General features: G+C 37.0%; 1 protein-coding gene and 2 long non-coding RNA genes across 14 annotated transcripts; 1 reads left to right on the top strand and 2 right to left on the bottom strand.

Moving 5' to 3' along the window:
- Positions 1–5,156: 5,156 nt before the first annotated feature.
- Positions 5,157–7,849, top strand: LOC149708757 (uncharacterized). 3 transcript variants are annotated; one of them, XR_016381180.1, is made up of 3 exons: positions 5,157–6,638; positions 6,700–6,767; positions 7,338–7,849. It is a non-coding gene; the product is annotated as an uncharacterized LOC149708757 (long non-coding RNA). The 3 variants fall into 3 exon arrangements; XR_016381181.1 differs by lacking the exon at positions 6,700–6,767; XR_016381179.1 differs by lacking the exon at positions 6,700–6,767 and having other exon boundaries at positions 5,157–5,425.
- A 63-nt stretch (positions 7,850–7,912) lies between these two features.
- LOC149708758 (uncharacterized) lies at positions 7,913–13,025 on the bottom strand. Of its 10 annotated transcripts, none has more exons than XR_016381183.1 (7): positions 12,603–13,025; positions 11,700–12,525; positions 11,472–11,620; positions 11,292–11,390; positions 8,774–11,185; positions 8,600–8,691; positions 7,913–8,533 (listed from the first exon to the last, which is right to left on the bottom strand). It is a non-coding gene; the product is annotated as an uncharacterized LOC149708758 (long non-coding RNA). The 10 variants fall into 10 exon arrangements; XR_016381191.1 differs by having other exon boundaries at positions 11,700–12,078; positions 12,162–13,025; XR_016381184.1 differs by having other exon boundaries at positions 11,700–12,102; positions 12,162–13,025.
- A 5,041-nt stretch (positions 13,026–18,066) lies between these two features.
- On the bottom strand, positions 18,067–21,007 carry LOC149708759 (uncharacterized). The gene is made up of 2 exons (XM_089863859.1): positions 18,885–21,007; positions 18,067–18,812 (listed from the first exon to the last, which is right to left on the bottom strand). The coding sequence occupies exon 2, from the start codon at positions 18,679–18,681 to the stop codon at positions 18,067–18,069; it is 615 nt and encodes a 204-aa protein (XP_089719985.1). The 5' UTR covers positions 18,682–18,812; positions 18,885–21,007.
- Between the last annotated feature and the right edge of the window lie 714 nt (positions 21,008–21,721).

Consider the following 21,721-nt stretch of genomic DNA (forward strand, 5'->3'; position numbering starts at 1 on the left):
ATATACTTCTAAAGGTATTTTGTGCTACCGAATTAGGTGTCAAATAAAACCCACAAACAGGTCTAAATTATACTTTCGCGCCATCAAAAATATTTGCGCCACATTTGAAACTGGTAAACTTTCCTTTATTACCGCGGGCTTGAATCATTTTCAGACATGGTAAGCAATACACCACTTCGATGCAAATGAGACTGAAAGACACGAGAGTAATATTTTCCTTCCATCTCAACTTTTAGTGTCTGTGTTGTGGGCTTACGGGATGAGGGTAAAATTTTGCCTTCCATCTCGCCTTTAAGTGTCTGCGCCATAGGCTTGCGGGGTCGTGAGAGTTCGCATAGTAAGCAAGGGATTAACCACTCTACATTTCCCGATACTATATTTAGCTTCCCCTTGTTAAGGAAGGTGTGATACTGTTATAGTGTAAAGGTAATTCAGGGTCTCATATACATGGATATTTTCTGAATGGCGACTGAAGGCGTAAGCTCGGATTCAAACCTTTATATTAACTATGTAAGCCTTATATCATAATTGTATTGCCTTTAAATGATGTAACGTATGCTAGTGTACATAGCTGTCAAAGAAAATAATTAATGTTAATTGTATGTAATTATATATTCAAGAAAAACCACTAGCTAGGAAACTTGAGATTGAAATTGAAATCTCGGGTAGAAAACCACTACCCTATTCTACCCTACCGAACCTATTCTTTATGGTTATTAATAATATTCCAACAGAGATTTCTTCTACGCTGTCATTACTAGTGCTACTGGTGAAGTAAACAGTTAGTGTTAGAGAATTTGGGCTTGAAGTATTATATCATGTATTTTACTTTCGTAGTGTTAATTATAATCAGCACGCCGGAACTAAAAACTCCCTCTAAAGGAGTCTGTTAAGTCCTTTTCTACTTCCAGGGTACGATAACATACCAGCAGAAGCGCAGAAACTCTAAAAGGTTTCATTATATACCTTATATTTCCAAAATACCTTTTTCGAAATCATTTAATACCCGCACTGTGAGACAACTAATAAAATACGTTCATGGGTACTAAAAAGGTCGCGGAGGTATTTTATAGTACCTTCAAAATACCTTTATTTTTAACAGTGTACTCTCAAGTTCTTTATCGCCAGATTCAACCCGACTGAGCAAATTTTCAACTCCAATTGGCATGGGTTTTTTAACACGAAGAACGTAGTTCAAACTGTTAGAAATCGCTTTCATTTCGCATTCTTGATAAGAATGAAACAAATAGGCGTAATCTCGTCTAAAAATTGGACTTTTGTTCAAAAGACGGGATAAACGATACTCGGTTTCCGTTATTTTTCCAAATGGTCTACCATCGTGCTTGCCAAAGCGACCCTGAGGGAACAAATGAACGAAGCTCATGTATTCCAGTTTTTTGTCCCAAGTGCTAACCGGCTCGGCTTCGACGCGCTTCATTTGGTAAGTACCCAATAAATCCTTCGGTGGTTGGACGTTCACCGGATGAATAGAGTAGTGATCGTACAGATCATTGGCTTCGTATTCGGAAAGTTTTCGCAACAAAGCATCGGGCTGCGTTAAAATTGCGTAGGCGTCGTCTGCTGCAAGGTTCAAGTGATTTTCACCCTGCACGCCCATATTTGAAGCGTTTTGGCCAGCTTGCATGTCGTGCCCGCTATTCACCGCTTCCATTGGAAGCGCAGCGGGAGCACGTGGCACCGCATCACAGCCATCGTTGATCAGCGCTAGTGGATCTGTCACGCTCAGTAATTCATCGGGAGTCAATGAATTTTCTCCGCCATCAACATTTTGCGTCCCACAAATATAATCCAGATTCATTGCCGAAATATCAATGTCTTTGTAAAATGGATTAATTTTTTTTAGCACACTGAATGCTTTCAACACTTTTTCGAGGCAAACAACCTGCTGCCAAACTTTTTTGTCCGCAGTGGGAACGCCATTTACCAAGATATGCAGTTCGTGATTTGTGGGCAACGTCTTAGGAATCATCTTCAAATTTTTCTCCACGGGTATTGGAAGATAAATTACTCTTCCCTTTAAAGCTTTAACCGTACCAAACTGCATGTTGGAATTGGTTTTGGTGCCTAACCGCACCACAGTGTGGAACGGCTTCACAAGCTGAATTAAAACTTTCTCAAACATATTTAAAGAGGTGACATCTGGCGGAGGATTGTCAACGGCCAAGTTGTTCAGAAAACATCTAATGGGAACTTTACCCTTTCCCAAATCCGTGGCGCAGTAACGACATAGAAGCATGTCTGCTTCTCTCGTGTCGGAATTATTCATTATCCAACCAGCCCTTAAAATCAAATAGGCCTCGTTATAAAAAACGGCACTGTTTACCAGTTTTTCTACCGCTCTTAAATCAGATTTTTTCAGTAATCTTAAACAGCAGTCGCAGGGTGTATCGTGAAATTCGTTGGTATGTAGCATTGCCCGAGCGAATTGATTCTCGTAAAGACTCAAGATTTCACTTTCATCGAGACTCGGCCGAGGAGCGTTAACGCTTCCTGTAGGAGCATCGTTTTGTTCCTTATTCAAATTTTTTCCACGTGTGACAAGGATTTTTCTCAATTCCGCCATGACTTTTGTCAGAGACTCGTAATCACCATGTTCAATTTCAGTTGAAATTTTAGTTAAAGCGTTGAGCAACGCTTTGACGCGATAAATATTATTCAGAATAGTTCTAATTCCCGAATAATGAGGAGCGAGTTCAGCGAAAGAACGCAAATGACTTTGGCACTCTTCGCTATCAGCGCAGTAAGCAGTGTGTCCTAGAAACGGAACTATTTTCACGACTATTTCGTCCCCATCTGGTGGTATAGACACGTTTGATTTTGCGCAAAACTGTTTTCTTAATTCGCAAAGGTCCAAATCTGACTCAAAAATTTTAGTCAAAGATTTTTCATTGGCAGTCGCAACTGTGTTTACGAAAGCTAGTACTTTTGAAATTGCTTGATTTCTAACTTTACAAATATGACTGCATTCCCAATAAACTGTTTTGGGTTGGATTTCAATGAACCCATCTTCGTTGATCACTAAATTTGCTTTGGGATTCTTCTCCTCATTCTCAACAACGTTGAAAAGATTCGTAACAACCCCCGACTCATTAATTTGTAAGACTCGTTCAATGACATGAGTTTTGTCATTGTTTCTTATTTCAACGAAATTTCCCATTTCATCAACAAACAGTTCTTTAGTCGAATTGGAAGCACGGTCTCTCAGAACCTTTCGTACACTACCATCAGAATTCAATTGAAAAATTTTGGTATAGCGTGACTCTTCATCATTTTTCAGTATTCTGCCATTATTTCCAATTGCATAATAGGTAATTTCATGAAAATAGGCTTCTTTTAGGCTACTGTGAAGCCTTTTCCCACCCACAACTTCCGTCAAATTGTCACAAGTGACTGACCCAATTTCTTTGATTTTTCTGACAAAATCCTTAAATTCGCTAACCATCCCTGATAGTTGGGCGTGGTATGCCGAATACATTTGCCTTTTCAAATGCAATATTTTACCAGCTAACAATTGGCATTTTAGCTTGTAAGAGACAAATTTGGTGCATCTTTTACTAGTCTCACCGTCAAAAGACTTCAATACTGCCAGCTTTTCAGTTAAACGTGTGACTAGAAACCGTTTGTAACTTTCGGCTATAAATTTCTTGTTTTTCGTCTTGAAAATCCCCGCATTAAGGAGTCTTTTCGCAAAAACAAATTTAACCCGTTTATTTGGTTTTCTATTTTTTGAGCGCAAATTAGCGTCTCCACCTGGCGGCATAGTTCTCTTAGGTTTTTTCCCTGTCTCAAGTAGAGATTTACGCTTCACATAGTTTTTTGCACTATTTCTCTTAAACAACGCCTTGTTTTTAAGATAGTACTGTTTACCCTTAAGTTTGTTAGTTTTACCATGTTTCAATGATTTACTCTGAACTTGCGATTTTAACTTGGCTTCCGCTCTTTTCTTTTGCATTACTAAGCGCATATATATTTTCTTTTGTTCTTCTCGAGAAACCATTTCGAATATTCGTAAAGAAATATAACACAGTTCTGTATTTTTGAAACAGATCTTAATTCCACACAGTAATTTTCAACTTGTGTTTGCAAAGAACCCAAATTAGGTATTGCACAAAGAACACCTTTGAAAGAAATCCAATATAGCGTTGCACAAAGAACACCTTTGATCCGGAAAGAAATACAATAAAGCGTTGCACAAAGAACGCTTTGGAACCACAAAGAAATCCAATATAGCGTTGCACAAAGAACGCTTTGGAACCACAAAGAAATACAATAAAGCGTTGCACAAAGAACGCATTGGAACCACAAAGAAATCCAATGTAGCGTTGCACAAAGAACGCTTTGGAACCACAAAGAAATCCAATATAGCGTTGCACAAAGAACGCTTTGGAACCACAAAGCTATCCAATAAAGCGTTGCACAAAGAACACTTTGGAACCACAAAGAAGTACAATTATATACACTCTTAAATAAAAACAACATACAGTGAAATGTAATACAAAAGTATTAGGCTTAACGTGAAGGGAAAAAAGAATAAAAATTAAAAAAGAGAAAAAATGTAAATAATTTAATACAGACGTAATGTAACTAATAAAAGCAGTTATTAACCCTTAAAAGATTAATTAGAAATGAAATTAATTGTAAGTCAGAGGAAAATGTGTTGGAGAATACGTACCAAAAGTCCAAAACACCGGAAGGCGCCCGAAAACGTGGCGACATAAAAAAGGCTTAGTTAAAAAGTCAAAGTTGTGTACAGGACCGAAAATAAGCACAAGAACATTTATAGGCTGGGCCGGAAATAAGCACAGGATACTGGACATTGTGCAATAAAATTTTAAAATGTCCCATAATAGTTTTAAAAACACAGGGCGGCTCCTTTATGGAGCTCGGCATTCACACAAATATTTAAATTTTTAATCATTATTATTATTCCTCTTTTATTTTACACTGTCAGTGCATAGCCCACTCGATCACGCGCTCCACGACGGAGGAGTGCGTGATCGAGTGGGCTATAGTCAGTGTCTCAACTTTCAAATTTTAAGGAACGAAAGTGAGTTCTATGCCAAAATTTATTTAAGAATTAATTTTCTTTTATTTGTTTTTAAGCTAAGTCATATATTTAACAACTTGAAGGTTTATTTATATGAATTAGTTTGAAAATAGATAGTAAGCACTTTCTAACGTTAATTGTGATTTTTTTTAATTCCTTGTTAACCGGCCAAGGCTTATAAAATGGACAGTTGGCATATAACCGGTAACGTTTATGTTACAAATAATGACGGCGGTCGTGGTGGTCGAGGCGGTCGCGGCGGTCGAGGCGATCGCGGTAAACGTGGGGGGCGTCCGCGCATATGCTATTTCTGCAAAGAAGCAGGGCATATAATTAGAAATTGCCCTGCCCTCAAAGGTAGGGATCCTTTTTTTAGAAGCTGTTAGTTTGACCATGAATAAAGAATGCGCGTGAGGGAATTTGTTTTCACGCTATAGGATAGGCAACCCCCTATCTCGAACGACAGCTTATTCTGTATATACTCTGTTACAACAACGGTTGTCAGAACGCGAAAAGCTAAGTCTCAATATGTAACGTAGCTTTTTACGCGTTGACAAGAGACGAGGAAAATAAGAATCTTCAGGATTTAAAATATCCGCGAATTTTTTTAGCTCGAGTGCATGGACCTCTAGGCCTTAGGCAATTTCACACGTATTTGAAACCAAGGCCTAAAGGTCCGTGCAGGCGACGGCGTGCACTGGAAGTAAGGAACTCGCGTCTCGCGCATATTTTAAACGTGAAGTTACTGAAATTTTTCGTCTCTTAACATTACGTACAAAGCTACGTTACATAGAGACCTAGTTTTGAGCGTGCTGATAACCGTTGCTGTAACAGAGTATAATACAGAATAAGCTGTCGTCCGAGACATATAGTTAATTATTTGCCCTATATGTGTCATTTAAATATTATAACAAGTTAGAGCCAATTAATCAATAAGATCAATTCACTCTTGATCAGCGTGGGAAATAAGGCGGTGGCATAGGGCAAATGACCAGTTTAAAAATTGCCTGGACCAGTTTAGAAATTAAATCGGAGGGGGTCAGTGGTCCACTTGACCACTAATAAAATTCGAGGGTAACCAGAGTCCAGACATTATCTCAACTGCTTGAATTATCCACTTAGTTATTTTAGCAGACGACGCGTCCTGGTCAGTGGTCATGGACCAGTTTATTTATTCCAGGCCAGGGGGGTCGCTGGCCCCATGTCCAGTTTCAAAAAAATCCTTATTTCCCACCCTGCTCTTGATGCTACCAGCATGTATTTTAAGAAATGATACAACTCCGTGGTTGCAAGACTGGCAGCACAACACTATCTCTCATGACTAGTTAATTGTAACATAGAGAAAGGCGTTAGGGAGTGGAATTGTAAAAACATTTTAACGGCTAACCGCGATGCCTACGTGAGTGGGGGGGCTGACAAAAAAGGGGAAACAAACCGGGTCTTTTCGGCTGGTCATGACGTAAAAGCTCAAATATAACGCTGGTAGCGCCCTCCCGTAGTCTGTGGTAAACATTTTATAGGTGGTAACGGCCCAACGGAACAATTCCCTGACCCGATCCAAGAAGTTAAGGTATTTTTTAATATGATTTTCCTTAAACTGTGAATGCTAATTAATGTTTAACTTCATATAGGGTTCGCGATATTTGGGCGGTCATTGCCATTATAATTTATAATTCAATTGAATGTTTACCGTTATTACGTACGTACGCGAGAATGAAGAACGGGTGAAATATGATTTCCCTATCACAGCAAAACGTGCCCTAACGTGGAAATATAATTTCAAAAATATCGGACGCGTGTAGAACATTTTTTTGGAGAGAGGGCGCCAAATTATGTGTATAACACCGTCGTCATGACAACGGTGACGCCGTCTCAAAAAAGACCCGGTTTCGACCCCCTTTCTTAACACCCCCCTGTAGTTATAGGCATCACGGTTCTCCAGCAATATAAGCCCTGATTTCGACTCCTCCCCTTTTTCCTCCATGATTGTAAACACTGGGCCTTTTTTTATCCAAATTCTAGTTCCTAAACTATATTTAGTTTTCACATATGGGGGATTCATACCATTTACGCCAGGAGGGCAGGCTACCTGGAAGACAAAAACCCCTTTTACATTTTTTCCTCCAGGCGCCTCCTGGCCTTCAGGTGTAAATGGTATGAATCCTCCTTGTGTTTAATAATTGTTAGACCAAATGAATGACTTAGTAAACAAACAGATAGTCTAAATTCAATAAAGATAGTTAATAGCCTATTTATATTATTGGAAAAGAAAAAAAGGAGGAGGGCAAGGAGAAAGGAGAGGGGGCGTCAAAGAACGCCCCCCAGGATGTCGTCATCCAAATGGAGGAGGAGGCTGTCGCCCAGGAGGCTGTCGCCAAACAGTCAGTTTAATTTTTTTTTTTGTAAGTAAAATAAATAATTAAAGTTCTTAGAAATAATGTAAAGAATTATATTAAACTGGGGCACTGGAAAAAATGTTAACAGTTTTTAATGTGTTAGACATGAATATCATATAACATATTAAAAAATTTAGGTACAAATATAATGAATGACGAAATATAGCTTCTTAAGCCCTAAAACTCTGAGCATATTTCTCCAGAATAGGCAAAACTTTGGTTAGGGCTAAAATGTACTATTATGAGTAAAGTCTCATAGTTATGGATTAGCCAGGACGTTGTGGGTGACAATGAAGGGACCTGTTGCTAATACGCGCGAAAATTTAAACTTCAAACTAGCCTTATAATTAGTTACCGGCTTTTCTACCAGTATTATATGGTTAATTTAATTTCCTGTGTTCCAATAAAATTCTTCTTAGACTATAATTTTTCTTCTTGTTTTATATAGGATCATTATTCACCGGTTTTTTTTTTAATTTTATTTTGTAAAAATCATTAAAATTCCATTGTTTTAAAATTATTAAAATTACATTGTTTTAAAATTATAAAAATTACATTTTTTTTTAAATTATTAAAATTACATTGTTGTAAAAAACTTACATTGTATTAAAATTAGAAAAATTACTAAATCCGTTTTCTATTAATCATTTAAATTTGGTCTATTATTCCAATTTCTTAATTCATACGCGGGGGGGGGGGAATGGTGTGCAGTTTTATAATGATTTACTCCAATTTTATATATTAATTCAACATTAGTTAATCATTGTAATATTTAATAAAACATGTTCTTAAATATAATGTGTTTCTAATGATTAATTAGAAAACTACAATATCTTTGATATTCAACACCAAAATTTGAGTAGAAATGTTATATTTGTTTTTATCGTTAAGCTTATAGGAAATCCATCATGAACGTCATGCGTAATTTCCAAGCTATAATGTGCTTTTTACTACCGTTAAAAACTTAAAATTGCATTTAAAATAAAAATTTATTTACTTGATTTTATTCCGTGTGGTGGCACTGAGTATAAAACTAACTGGGAACTCAATAAACCGCAATAATTTTTACCTTGAATGAAGAATTTTAATGTAAATAATGCAAATGTAAAATGTTATTAAATGAAATAATCTATACAGTTCTGTTTGTCATAATTTCCCTTGAAAATTTATCGCCAAAGTTTCGGCAGCGGAGGTGTAACCTTTACAGCTTATATTAATGTGTCGTAGCTGTCACAGAAAACAATGTAGTAATTGATTCATCTACCAGTAAGATTAATAATTAATTTGTTTATAATTTATTTTAACCTACCTACAGTAATCTTAATGACTGGCTTTTATCCCAAATAAGTGAAGTTGATGTTGCCTATCGTATAACAACATCAACATGATTATCATAACGCTATTTTGACCGAGGCTTAGCGAAATTCCTTAAACAGCGTTATAAAATAAAAAGCCTGATCAAAAAGTGGGGGGACCAATTTATTATTTAGGACACTAGGGGAGACACTGGTCCCAAGGACTAGTTTAAAAATTATCCTTACTTCAAAGACAGGTCGAGAGTTCCCTAAATAGGGAGCTAACCAGACTTAGAAATAGCACACGTCCACTGGTCCAAAACCAGTTTATTAATTGCTTGGACTAGTTTTTTAATTCAAAAAGTGGGGGTTAACTGGTCCTCGGGACCAGTTTATTAATTGCAAATCTATAGGAGAACAAAGGCTGGGACCACTCCGGAGACCAGTTTATTATTTAGGACACTAGGGGGGTCACTGGTCCCAAGGACTAGTTTAAAAATTATCCTTATTTCTAAGTCTGGAGCTAACAGCTGGCAAGGGGGAAGAGATAGTCTGACGTCACGCAGCCCCCTTCTGGTTGGCATTTTTGCGCGTAGAATACTGTTTCCAACCGTTAGGGGGGATGAAACTACACTAAGAGATAGAAGGGTGTGACGTTTCAGGGTCAGAACTGTTAGCTCCCTATTCTCCTATTACCAAACAACCAATCAAAAAAGGAATTTAAGTGCCCTTTATGACGTCGTAACTGGGAAAACAAGATTGCTGGTATCAGGGTGGGAAATAAGGATTTTTTTAAACTGGACATTGGGCCAGCGATCGCTCTAGCCCAAGGTCCTTAAAATCGCAAAGCTCTATTTGCATGACCACTGACCAGGGCGCGTCGTCTGCTAAATTGAAGAAGTGGATAATTACAATATATTAGCTAATGTCTGGACTGTGGAAACCTTTGAATTTTCTTAGTGGTCCTGTGGACCACTGACCCCCTGCGATTTAATTTTTAAACTGATCCACGCAATTTTTAAACTGGTCACTTGCCCTGTGCCAACGCCTTATTTCCCACGCTGGCTGGTATTTCGCGGTTGGTTTTCACCAGGCTGGGAAATAGCACACTTCCTCTGGTCCAAAACCAGTTTATTAATTGCTTGGACTAGTTTTTTAATTCAAGAAGTGGGGGTTACTGGTCCTCGGGACCAGTTTATTAATTGCAAATCTATTGGAGAGCAAAGGCTGGGACCAGTCCGAAGACCAGTAAATGATCTCAGACACTAGGGGGTCACTGGTCCAAAGGACTAGTTTAAAAAATATCCTTATTTCCCAATCTGGTTTTCACCTATAGGATCGGCAACTCCCTATCTCGAGACTCGAACGAGAGCTTAATCTGTATATACTCTGTTACAGCATCGGTTGTCAGCACTCGCAAAGCTAGATTACGTGCTGTCAAGAGGCGAAAAACGTTTGATCTTCAGGATTTAAAATATCCGGGAGTTTTTTGCAGACTTAGAAATAGCACACGCCCACTGGTCCAAAACCAGTTTATTAATTGCTTGGACTAGTTTTTTAATTCAAAAAGTGGGGGTTAACTGGTCCTCGGGACCAGTTTATTAATTGCAAATCTATAGGAGAACAAAGGCTGGGACCACTCCGGAGACCACTAGGGGGGTCACTGGTCCCAAGGACTAGTTTAAAAAATTTCCTTATTTCTAAGTCTGGTTTTTTGTCTCGAGTGCACGGACCTCTAGGCCTTTTAGTTTCAAATAGGTGTAGTAGGCTGTAGGTAAATTAACACGCATTTGAGACTAAGGCCTAGAGGTCCGTGCACTCGAGGTAAAAAACTCGCGGGTATATTATTAAATTGTAAGCATTATACTTCTTTCACCCTTCAACCTAAATGATTACTTTAAAAAATTACATTAATGTGCAGGGAATTCCTAATTAACTGACATTGTTTTTATTGTTATTATTTTTTTTATATTACATTATCCATTTTTGTTCTCGTATTACTCTACTCCTTTATTGTCTTTCCGCAAATTGCCTAATGTATTGAATTCCGATGATCACACATACGTCATATTGTTGACTTTGTGAACAACACATTCAATAAATAAATTATTGACACTGACATAAACGCATTATTTACACTGACATAAATGAATCATTTATACTGAAAATAATGAACAAACATGTATACTGACATAAATGAATCATGTCATGAATGAATGAATTAATGAATGGAGTCATTTAGCTACTGTTGTCTAATATTAATAATATCTATTAAAAATTGTCAATTTATTTATAAATTAGCGTTAACAATTTTGTCCACATAACAAATTTCCACACATCTCAAATAAAAAAAAAATTTCTGTTAGGGTTAATTTAACCCGACAGCACTAGATGCTCCGCTAACCTTGGCAAAATAAACTGTTTTTCTGCAAATCAATAATTTTACAACATTAGGAACATTGGTTTTTTTTTAAACTGAGTTATGGGCAGTGACTGGATACGCAAATAATTTATTTATAATTAAATTTTTACCTAATAACAAATGTTGGGCATTAAATACTGATTTCAACATCCCATTATTCGTTGTTCAGAAAACTATGTTAACGCTAACGCAGAATTTTCTCCACCAAACTGATGGAAGTATTTTGTTTAAATAAAAGAAAAATACTAGCAGCATTCTAGGAAATTATTTACTATTTTTTATTTACTCACAATAGTCTATTTGGTTAGAAACCATTGTTCGTTGGTTGGCTCGCGTTAAGTGGCGTCGTACCAAACTGAACTTTATCCATCAAGCGTTACATTCATACAATCACAATTAATAAATCTTGTTAAAAGCGTGTCAATTAAAGCACTTTGAGCTAAAATTATAATAAATGAGGACTATTAGTTAACAAAGTAAGGTCTGCAATCATTACTTATAAGGTGTGCAGTCATTACTTATTTCATTGGAAAATCGCCGTTAAAGGCAGTGCTATTTCTTGTGTTTAATAGTTTACCATGTAAACAAAGATGTTACGTTGGTTGTTCTGAAGTAAGCGTGGTCTTTCAAAAAGCATAATCTGATTAAATATTTCAATTATTTGGGTAGAAATGCCATTTTTTAATTAATACAATGGAGCCGTAACGGATAAAAGCAGATGTGTACTAAAGAACACGACTACATGGTTTTTTCTACCCTGATTTGAGCAAATTAGATAACGGTATCCTGAATTAACTAGCGCTACTGTTACCTATGTTGACGAAATAAACAATGCATAAAATCATAGCATAAATTCGAAGTTAGGAACAGAGGATATCCTAGGCTCCTAGCACGGTGCTACGGAAATTGTTTTGACCAAGGCTTAGTGAAATGAAATAGATTAATTTACAATAATTTTCAAATTTAACGATAATTCTTACCTTAAGCGTTTAATATTTAAATAATATTAAGTTTTAGCAACTAAAAATACTAAAATTAGACCAAATTACTATCCCAAAGCTTCACAAAGTTTATAAACGCTATTTAAGGCGACGATTTAGACTCGAGTCTTTGATGGCGTCGCCGACTTAAGCTATCGCCGTTTCAACGTCACGGCGGCTGCGCGGCATTTTTAAAGCCGTCTTATCCCGCTCTCTATAGGCCATTTCATCCAAAAAGCATTATGAAGAAACTCTCAAATTATTATGAGGCAACTAAACGTTAAAATACGCCAATTTTGGTCGCGCTGATATTTTCTAGTAATTTAGCGTATCCATGATATAAAATCGCAAATCGAGTTATGTTCTAAATGTTATCAAAATTAATACTTAAACTTAATTATTTTCCATGAAAATCGCTTAGCGGAATGAGAAATGTTCTACCTTTCATTTAAGACCGTTCCCAAAACTAACAAACGTATAGATTTTCTAACATCGAATTAACCGGACGGTTCTTTTTCAAAAATTTCCCATGTTATTTCTATGGGAAAAATTCCTGTTTTTCATAAAAAGGTGTGATGAATTTTATGGAAATGAAAACCACCCTTAGCAACTTTATTTTTTATAAGAAAATCTAATGGATGGATCTTTTTGAAATTTTAACCACATATTTAGGGCCCGAACTGTAGTTCTGTGGATTTTTTTCAAAACAGTAAACTTAATACAAAAAAAGTTACATCCAATCAAAAAACCACCCTTATACATTAAGGGCAGTATGAAGTCTTATCTAAGAGAGCTACCGCTCTCTCAGAATAGTCACTTTTTCAAGTAAGGCTAAATGTATGTCTGTGTGAGCCTTTCAGTATTTGTTTGGATCTAGGTGCGATGTAACGCTCATATGAAGAGTCTTACGTTCTCTATAAAACAAAATTATCCGCACTCTAAATCTAATCATTTATGAGTCCTGTATAATCCAATAATTTGATAAATCTGGTCGAATAATGCTATAATTTTGCGATGAGAATCCTATTTTTTGGTATTAAAAACTCTCTAAAAGAGATTAGGCCCTGCATTGCAGTTTAGAGGAGTGAGCCATGTATGTGTGAGAAAGCTTAGTCGAGAGCGGCGACAAGGAGAATTACTATAAACACAAGGAGAATAATCAACATCAAGGAGATATCTCAGTGTGTTAGGTTCTCGATGACGAACGTCTCATCACGAGTGTTCATAAAATTTATTATCCCAAGCCGAGGCCGAACATATTTACTGTAGAGTAAACCGCGGTTGAACAGCCAAACCTTTTCTCTCTAAATATATTTTCTCCGCCCCAACTCAAGCTTGCCACGGAAAGCTGGGTCCCCTTAAAATAATGTCGTCCCTCTCCTTAAAAGGCACGAGAGTCCAATTTTTGGATTAGAGTTTGTTTCGTACGTGATGAGCTACTCGTCCAATAGGTTTTGTTTCTTAGATGGTTTTTATAATATAAATTTCGAATTTTGCTTTATCTCTAATCTCGTTAGCTAAGTTTTCTAATTTATCCATTATATTTAAAGAAATATAGTCTTTAAAAAATGTTAGCACGCTACACGATACGCCTTCGCAGTAAAAAACGTAAACATCGTCCACACGGATCAACCCTCCGTGCTTGAACTTACTCAGACTAAAATTAGCCCCGCCTATTTTACTTCACTCTCCAATGCTGTGGAGCGCTGCTTCAAAAGCTCGTACTCGGTCTTGGCCGAGATTTTAGATAGTTTTCTCTTCATTCACCCGAGCTCCGTTAGAAACATAAAAAAAATCTCAACGTCACATTTTTCAGAACTAAAGACTACGGTAAAAGGTCTGAGATACGACCTTGATGTTAGTTATTCCCCTTGTACCCTAAATCATGAAAGGGAAGACTTCGTGGCGCTTTCATACTTTATGAAAGCTCGACACTCAAGACGGGGCCCTTATTGTCGGGCTGCGGGCGGGCCCAACAAACGTCGTTACGCCACTGGTCGAGATGTGATGAGAATACAGACAGGGAACATTCTTTAAAGGGGTAAAACATTTGTATTTGTTCGGGCTAAGTATTTGACATACCTAACTTTTTATGAAAATAGATTCTATATGATATCACACATGAAAATCTGAGCTATTGTTTCGAAATGCCGCATTTAGACCAGTTTAAGTTTTCTAAAAATTCGAATCTTGACAAAGTTTTCATTTCAAATAAAATAAAATTTCTTCTATCGATTAAACCCGAAATACATAGATTTCTTCTAATTGGAATAATTAACAATTAATTTTTTCCCTATGGACAGAAATCGCATGCTTCAATGAGCAGAATTCCATTTTAACGAAACGTCCCAAATATCAGAAACCCGATTTGTTGCATTAGTTTGATTCGGAATATCGCATCTACACAGTACCATGGTAGAACGCAAAGCTTGCGATTCAGATACTAGCGTTTAAAACCTAGGAGTAGATAAATGTAATTGTCGTAAACATCTTATTTAAGCTTCAATGTGTAACAATAACAATATAGATTTAACTAATATTAAGACAAGTGAGGTTAGGTTTGAAATCGATAAATATATATGTCAAATGTTGCGTCACTAGAGTGTTCATTTAAAAAAGAAATTTAGATAAAATATTATTAACATATTAAGGTTTTCAATTTTGTATGTATATTAATGATTTATTTAACACTGGAATAGGCGAGGGGTCGGACATGGAGCGATTTTGTGTACGGGATTTCAAGATTTTGGGATTTTCAAAATTATTTTGGAATTTTGACTTGAATTTTAGGATTTTGACCTCGATTTTAGGATTTTAGAATTTTGATCTGGATTTTAGGATTTTGAGTGGGAATTTGCAATTTTGACCTGGATTTTAGGATTTTGAGTGGGAATTTGGAACTTTGACCAGGATTTTAGGATTTTGATTGGGAATTTGGAATTTTGACCTGGATTTTGGGATTTTGAACGGTATTTTGGGAATTTGACCACTATTTTTGGATTTTGAACGGTATTTTGGGAATTTGACCACTATTTTTGGATTTTGAACGGTATTTTCGGAATCTGACTTTGATTTTAGTTTTCAACTTATTATTATAGTGTTCTGAGCGCTGAATTTTATGCCAGTGTATTATCGTCGGATTTCAATCCCAAGTATATTCTTTTCATTCAATTTACTATACTACCACTTAAGCGTAGTGTAAAAACCGAAATTTAAAGTTAAAAGTAGATCACCTATTCATCATATTTTGACACCATATCTAATGCATATCAGGGGAGTGGCGCTAGTTATGTTAACAAATAAGCCGACCGTCACAACAAATCCGTTTTAGAACCCTTAAAATTAAATTGATTTTTATTACTTTTAACACTCGGCCTATCTACTAGTTTTCATCGTAACATGTTGAAACAATTAAGAAGTAGAAACTTATCCGAGAGTTATCTGTAGAATAATAGAACAAGTTGCGAAACCAAAATAAACCTCTCCGAGGTGAGACGAGGGCTAACTACCAAATTAAGAGGTTTTTCTTAAATAAATAACTAAATAAGTATAGTTAATATTAATTATTGTAATCGTCAGAAATCTACCTTAGTTCTAGTTAAGTCGATTTAAGAAACTTTATTCCTAAAATATTTTTAAACATAGCTATTTTTAACGTTTGATTTCTAGCGACCATCTTTTTCACTGATTTTGTAAATTTATAAGGCAATTGGTTCATATTAAATGATAACACAAGTTGGGAAACAAAAATAAACCTCTCCGAGTCGAGACGCAATTACGAGATTTTTCTTAATAAAATTAAATAATCGTCATTAATTTACCTTAATTTTAGCTAAATCTTTTTAAAAAACTTTATTCCAAAAGTCATTTTAAACTTAGTTATTGTTGATCTTTGAATTCAAGCGTATGCCTCTTTAACAACTTTGGAAATTTAGTGATAAGCAAACCCGCAATTGCGTTATCCTTTGGTGGAAGCCGTGCCATTGGGAGGCTAGAAGTTTCTCGTAACCCTAGCCGATCGCCGCGTACTTCTTAATCCTAACGATGGGAGTAGAAGCCAAAAATTGCTTTCTGTGAACACGTTTGCTCCGATTTGCCAAATGCGGACGCGGTGACAGACTCACACACACCCCCAGATCGTACGTCCAGTGTAAAGCCTCTCCGTGACGTCAACGTCACTCGGCGAAGTAAAATGCCGCAGTTACGTGATCACTGATCAGTTGGTGGAAGCCCTGCCATTGAGAGGCTAGGCGTTTCTCGTAACCCTAGCCGATCGGCACGTACATTTTAACCCTAACGATGATACTGGAGTACATGCTAATATTGCTCACCGTGAACTGCAAATGCGGTTCGGATATTGCGAATACCTTTGCTCCGATTTGAGAACTGCAAACGCGGTGACAGACACACAGATAAGTCCAATGTAATAGCTTTCAGTGAGCTCTCAAGCTGGTGTCGAGCGTTTTATGCATCTGTAGATCATGGAAGATTAAGGATAATGGGGGAGGATACTTATAAGGCCAGGGTTATAAGTGGTATTAAAATCTAATATCCCTGGTAAGGTGAACTCCTACCAGCTTGCGCTGTTAGCCATCAACAACAGGCGGATGGGGTGGGTTCAAAATGGCGGAACCGTATCCGTGTAAAATTCTTGCCAGGAGCTTGATTTCCTTTTCTAACATTGTGTTCGCGCATACTTCGTCGCCTCTGAGTTTTAGCAAGAAGCTATTTTAGATTTTAATACAAATTTCTTGATTTTGAAGTTTTTTTTACTTTGAAAGGGATTTTAGAATTTTCATTTGGATTTTAGGATTTTAACTTGGATTTTAGGATTTTAACTTGGATTTTCGGATTTTAACTTGGATTTTAGGACTTTCATTTGGATTTTACTATTTTGACTTGTATTTTGAGATTTTAGAATTTTCAAAGGGATTTTAGGATTTTCAAAGTTATTTCAGGGTAAGTGTACGGGATTTTGGCCGAAGTCCGACCCCTCGCCTACAAGTACCCACAAGCACCCACAAGCACCTACAAGAACCCACAAGTACCCACAAGCACCTACAAGTACCCACAAGCACCTACAAGTATCCACAAGCACCTACAAGTATCCACAAGCACCTACAAGTATCCACAAGCACCTACAAGCACCCGGGCAAAGCACCTACAAGAGCTCAAACGCCATGTTTTTCTTGCTTAATATCCCTCTAACGGCGTGAATCGCGACAAAAACGCCGTAAGTCCAATATAAAAAATTAGGGCTAAAATGCGTGTCTCTAACAGTGGTAAAACGCCGTAATTCCAATACCCAAAACAACGTAAGTCAAAGTATGTGTTAATAATGATAAAAATCAATACCTTAACTTAATTTATCTTAATGAAACTAAGCGAAGGCACATCGATGGACTGTTATCTTTCATTTAAGATGGTTCCCAAACGTATCGAATGAATAGTTTTCTTTATACACTATCCCAATTAAGGTCATTTTTCAAAAAAATCTAATGTTATCTCTTTGGAAGAATATCGTATCTTTCACCAAATGTCGGATTAATTTTATGGATTCTAAAACCACCCTTAACAACTTTTTTCATTATAGAATTAACTATTAGTTGGATCTCTTTGAAATTTTAACCACAAAATTAGGGCCCAAATGTTAGTTCACTGGCAAAATTTTGAAAGCAGCAAACACAATACGAAAAAAGATACGGCCAATCAAAGAACCCTCCTTTAGCATTAGAGGCGGTATCAAGTCTTATCTAAGAGAGCGACCGCTCTCCTAGAATAATCATGTATATTAACTAATTGTAATTTAAATCGGACCTCTACGAAGACAAGTCTATACTTATGGAGTGATCCAATAAAAAGCTTTTATTATGATTAATATTAACCTTAATAATTTTTATAGATTTTAATAGTTACAAAAATCCAAACTGTATTGCGAATATACTTTAGCCTCATCTGGTATGGTTTCAATTTTTTTATTAAACAAGCGTTCGTAAACGCCATCCACTTTTAAACCCAATTTCTCAATAATTGTCACCGAACCAGGATTATTTTTCAAGGCCATTATTGCCAATCCATTGTTGGGAACTGCTTCGTAATTTGCAACTAATTGTCGAGTTAGGTTCTCGGCCGTTGCTTGGTCATCGGCGTACAATGGTCCCAATATGGCGATCCCTCCGACATCTTTTCTGATCATACCGTAACCTTTGACGTTTCCTTTATAATCCACGGCTGATAATGCGAAACAGCTAGGTTCCTGTAGGGTTAAAGTGAGTAGCAACTCTCTGTTGTATCCGTGAACCTCGGCGTCATATTGGACCACTGATTTTGCGTCAATGGGTACAATCTTAACTGCGTCGTTCTTAAGGAGTTTCTGTTGGCAATATTGGATAATGCGTTTGCCGTCGGTACCAACGCATTCTAGTGAAGTTATACCCGGTTGTAGCTTGAAACCTGCACGATCTCCATACATTTGCAAAAGCGATTCTGGCGCGTTTGCACCACAATTGCGCCCATCCATATGACGCAAAGCGGCTTTTATTAGCTTTGTACCAACGCCTGTACCTTGGCATTCTTTTCGTACTGCCAGTTGTCCGGAAAATAAAAAATCTTCTTTATGCAAAATGGTTAAACATGAACCCAAAATACGACCTAAGAATATTAAATTGATTATTTATTCAGCCAGAAGTATATAATAATTCTCTTCCAGAGAAGTGTACCAACACAAAGCGGGGTAGTTGTAACATGACTCTTCACAACATCAGAATTAGCACTGGTAGGAAGGTTACGAAACCGAATCACATACGCTATATATAGTTTCCTCATCATTACACCATTAGTGCTTAACTATTTACCAAGGCAGGGCCGTCGAGACACTTTGCAGCCCCCGGGAATGGTTATGAGTCGGGCCCCTATAAAAGTTCACCAACTCATTGGGAGGGAAAATCTCTGGCGGCACAGCTGCACTCCGTGCACTCGCCAAAAGTACTCCAAACACTCTTTTCTCGTAGCAACTTAGGCACTTTTAAGCCCTGGTATCTTCGTTCTAGTTAAAGGTAAAATTCTGAAATTTCAATAACTAATAGAACTTATCGGGCCCACCTCTAACAAGTTTGTACCTAATATAGTTTAAAAAGTAACTTATGTCAAATTTTCATTGTTTCACTCACTGACCGATCATGAAAAATCTAAGGTACTTCCAGAAAGAGGTAGAAACCTAAAATTTGGGATTTATTTAGCATTTAATATATAAAGTAAGGAAAAATGTAAAAATACTGAAATTTCTTTAAAATCACTTTAAAAACTATACCTATGAAAAGAAGTGAGATCCTAACCAAAACACTAACGTTCAAAAATATGCCAAGCTTTGCTTTGGAACTGCTACACCGTAAAAGTTCTGAGATCCCACGTACGACCAAGTTTCATATGAATATTTTTGAATTTTATACACTTTATATAAAAAATATTATCACTTGGCTATAGCACAGAAAAAATAGATAATAATAACAATATTACCAATATCATAGCCAAGTGAAGATATGCATTATATAAGGGAACTGTAAAATTTTTATTTAAATCTTGGCAGTGAATGGGATCTCAGAACATTTTACATGTAGCAGGTCCAAAGCGAAGCTTGTCATATTTTTACAAGTTATTGTTTTTGTACGGATAGTTTAAAAGTTCATATATGATACTCTTTTGGCTTCTTTAATTTTAACTCGCAAATTATCAAGTAACAATTAAGCAACCCATTTATGAGCGACTGCGAGACACTGCCCGCACTGCTTGTCGTGTTGTTAAAATATTAAACTACTTTGGCTAAACCCATAACCATCAGCTATGAAGTTAAAAAGATGTTGGCATATGACTTATTGGCTTATGATATATTTAGAAATATTTATTCCTGCCCGATTGTTTTCAGCAAAGAAACAACTGTAAAAATGTTGAAGTTTTCCCGTAGTGTACGGTTATTCCTGTGAGAAACAAAACTTAAACCTCCGTTTATATTTTACTTTGAGTGATTCATGATTAGTGAGGAAAGGGGAGAATAAGGGACTGAGAGAAATTGAAGAGAATTCTTAAGTTATAAAACTACTACTCTTCATTCTATTTTTGACCTTCTAATGTTTAAAGGGTCTGTAAAACGGTCAGCGGACCGCTAAATTTTTATTTGGAAAAAGTCGTTATTGACGTCACAACCCCCCCCCCCGGAGAAAACCGTGTTAATGCATTTTCCTATTTCTGTGTTATTGAGCCTTATCCGGCAGGTGATGCAATTGGGCCAATCACAGCTCCTTTGCTACTGGTACGATCGATGGTTCTAGAAACCCAGCGGGGGTTTCAGACTCGGATGTGGGGCCTGGGTAAACGCCGGTGCAGGGCGGCTCACAACCAATCACAAGAGGGATTAATCTGATGTGAGGAACCACTTTACAATCACGAAATAATCCCTCTTTGACGCGTTTTACATCAGCTGTTAACGTCAATAATTGTGGGGGAGGGGTCGGGTGCCTTTTTAAAAACAAATTCAACGGTCCGCCGACTACTTTACAGTTCCTTTAAGTTCAGTTGAAGAAAACATTTTTTTAAGTTCTATATTTTTATTTTCACAACCGAAATGCCCACTCTCTCGACGGCCCTGTGTCAAGGCGAATGCACTTGTGAATTTTTGTCCCACGTCAAGACGAGGTTTGTTGGTAAATTGATTGCTGAGGATTTAGTAATAAAAAGTTATAGAATTTAACCCCACGGTGCGATAGTTACCCATCTGAAGTTTGATGACCGGGAAGAATCATGTAACATATCTAAAGTATTAAGAGGATACAGAGTGTCATCCTTCTTCTATTATCCCCTTCTGGTACAGCTAATAGGAATCATTGTGCAGCCATTTTCACTCAATGTATCTGGGTGCGGATTATGTGGGAAAAGATAGCTAAACGAATTTTTTTCTCGCGAAGATAAATGATTAACTAAACGTTTTTACTCATACCTTGTGGTGTTGAGGCCACCATCGCACCCTCCAGATCTATTTTCATAAAGGTAGCTAGGCAATCGACTGGAAACGTTAGCCCATTTTCTTTAGCAATTTCCAGTACTTGACCCGCGTCTGTCAAAGTCATGTTTCGCACCACAAAGTTGAACGCCTTCGTAGATACCCTCCACATTCTGTGTATGTTGTCTTAAATGGATATTTCCTAAGGTTAAGACTGAACATTGATAGGGCAGTATGTGGACAACAAACACGATAGATCGGGCTTCAATGTTATACCAAAAGTCCTCGTGTTTGAAGACATATCTTAAAGTTCGACTTCCAGCAATAAGGGTTCTAGCGATCTGAAAACCGAGCATCGAGACTAACAATGGAGCGCCCGCGCCGATTTTTGAATCCACGCTGGGGCAAAAGCTGGAATTGTTGTTCTAACTAAGGGAAGATACTCAATAGGGACACAGCAAAAGGGCCGAACTTGAAGAAGTCTCCTCTCTTTTGCGTCTACATGGTGGAAGATTTTATTAAGTGGAAGGCTAGTGGGATACGAAAGCTGATTGGGCGAGAGTTAGGA

Source organism: Phalangium opilio, unplaced genomic scaffold (assembly GCF_054372755.1).
Source record: "Phalangium opilio isolate 3A_F unplaced genomic scaffold, DU_Popi_V2 ptg000013l_1, whole genome shotgun sequence".
Lineage (NCBI taxonomy): Eukaryota > Metazoa > Arthropoda > Arachnida > Opiliones > Phalangiidae > Phalangium > Phalangium opilio.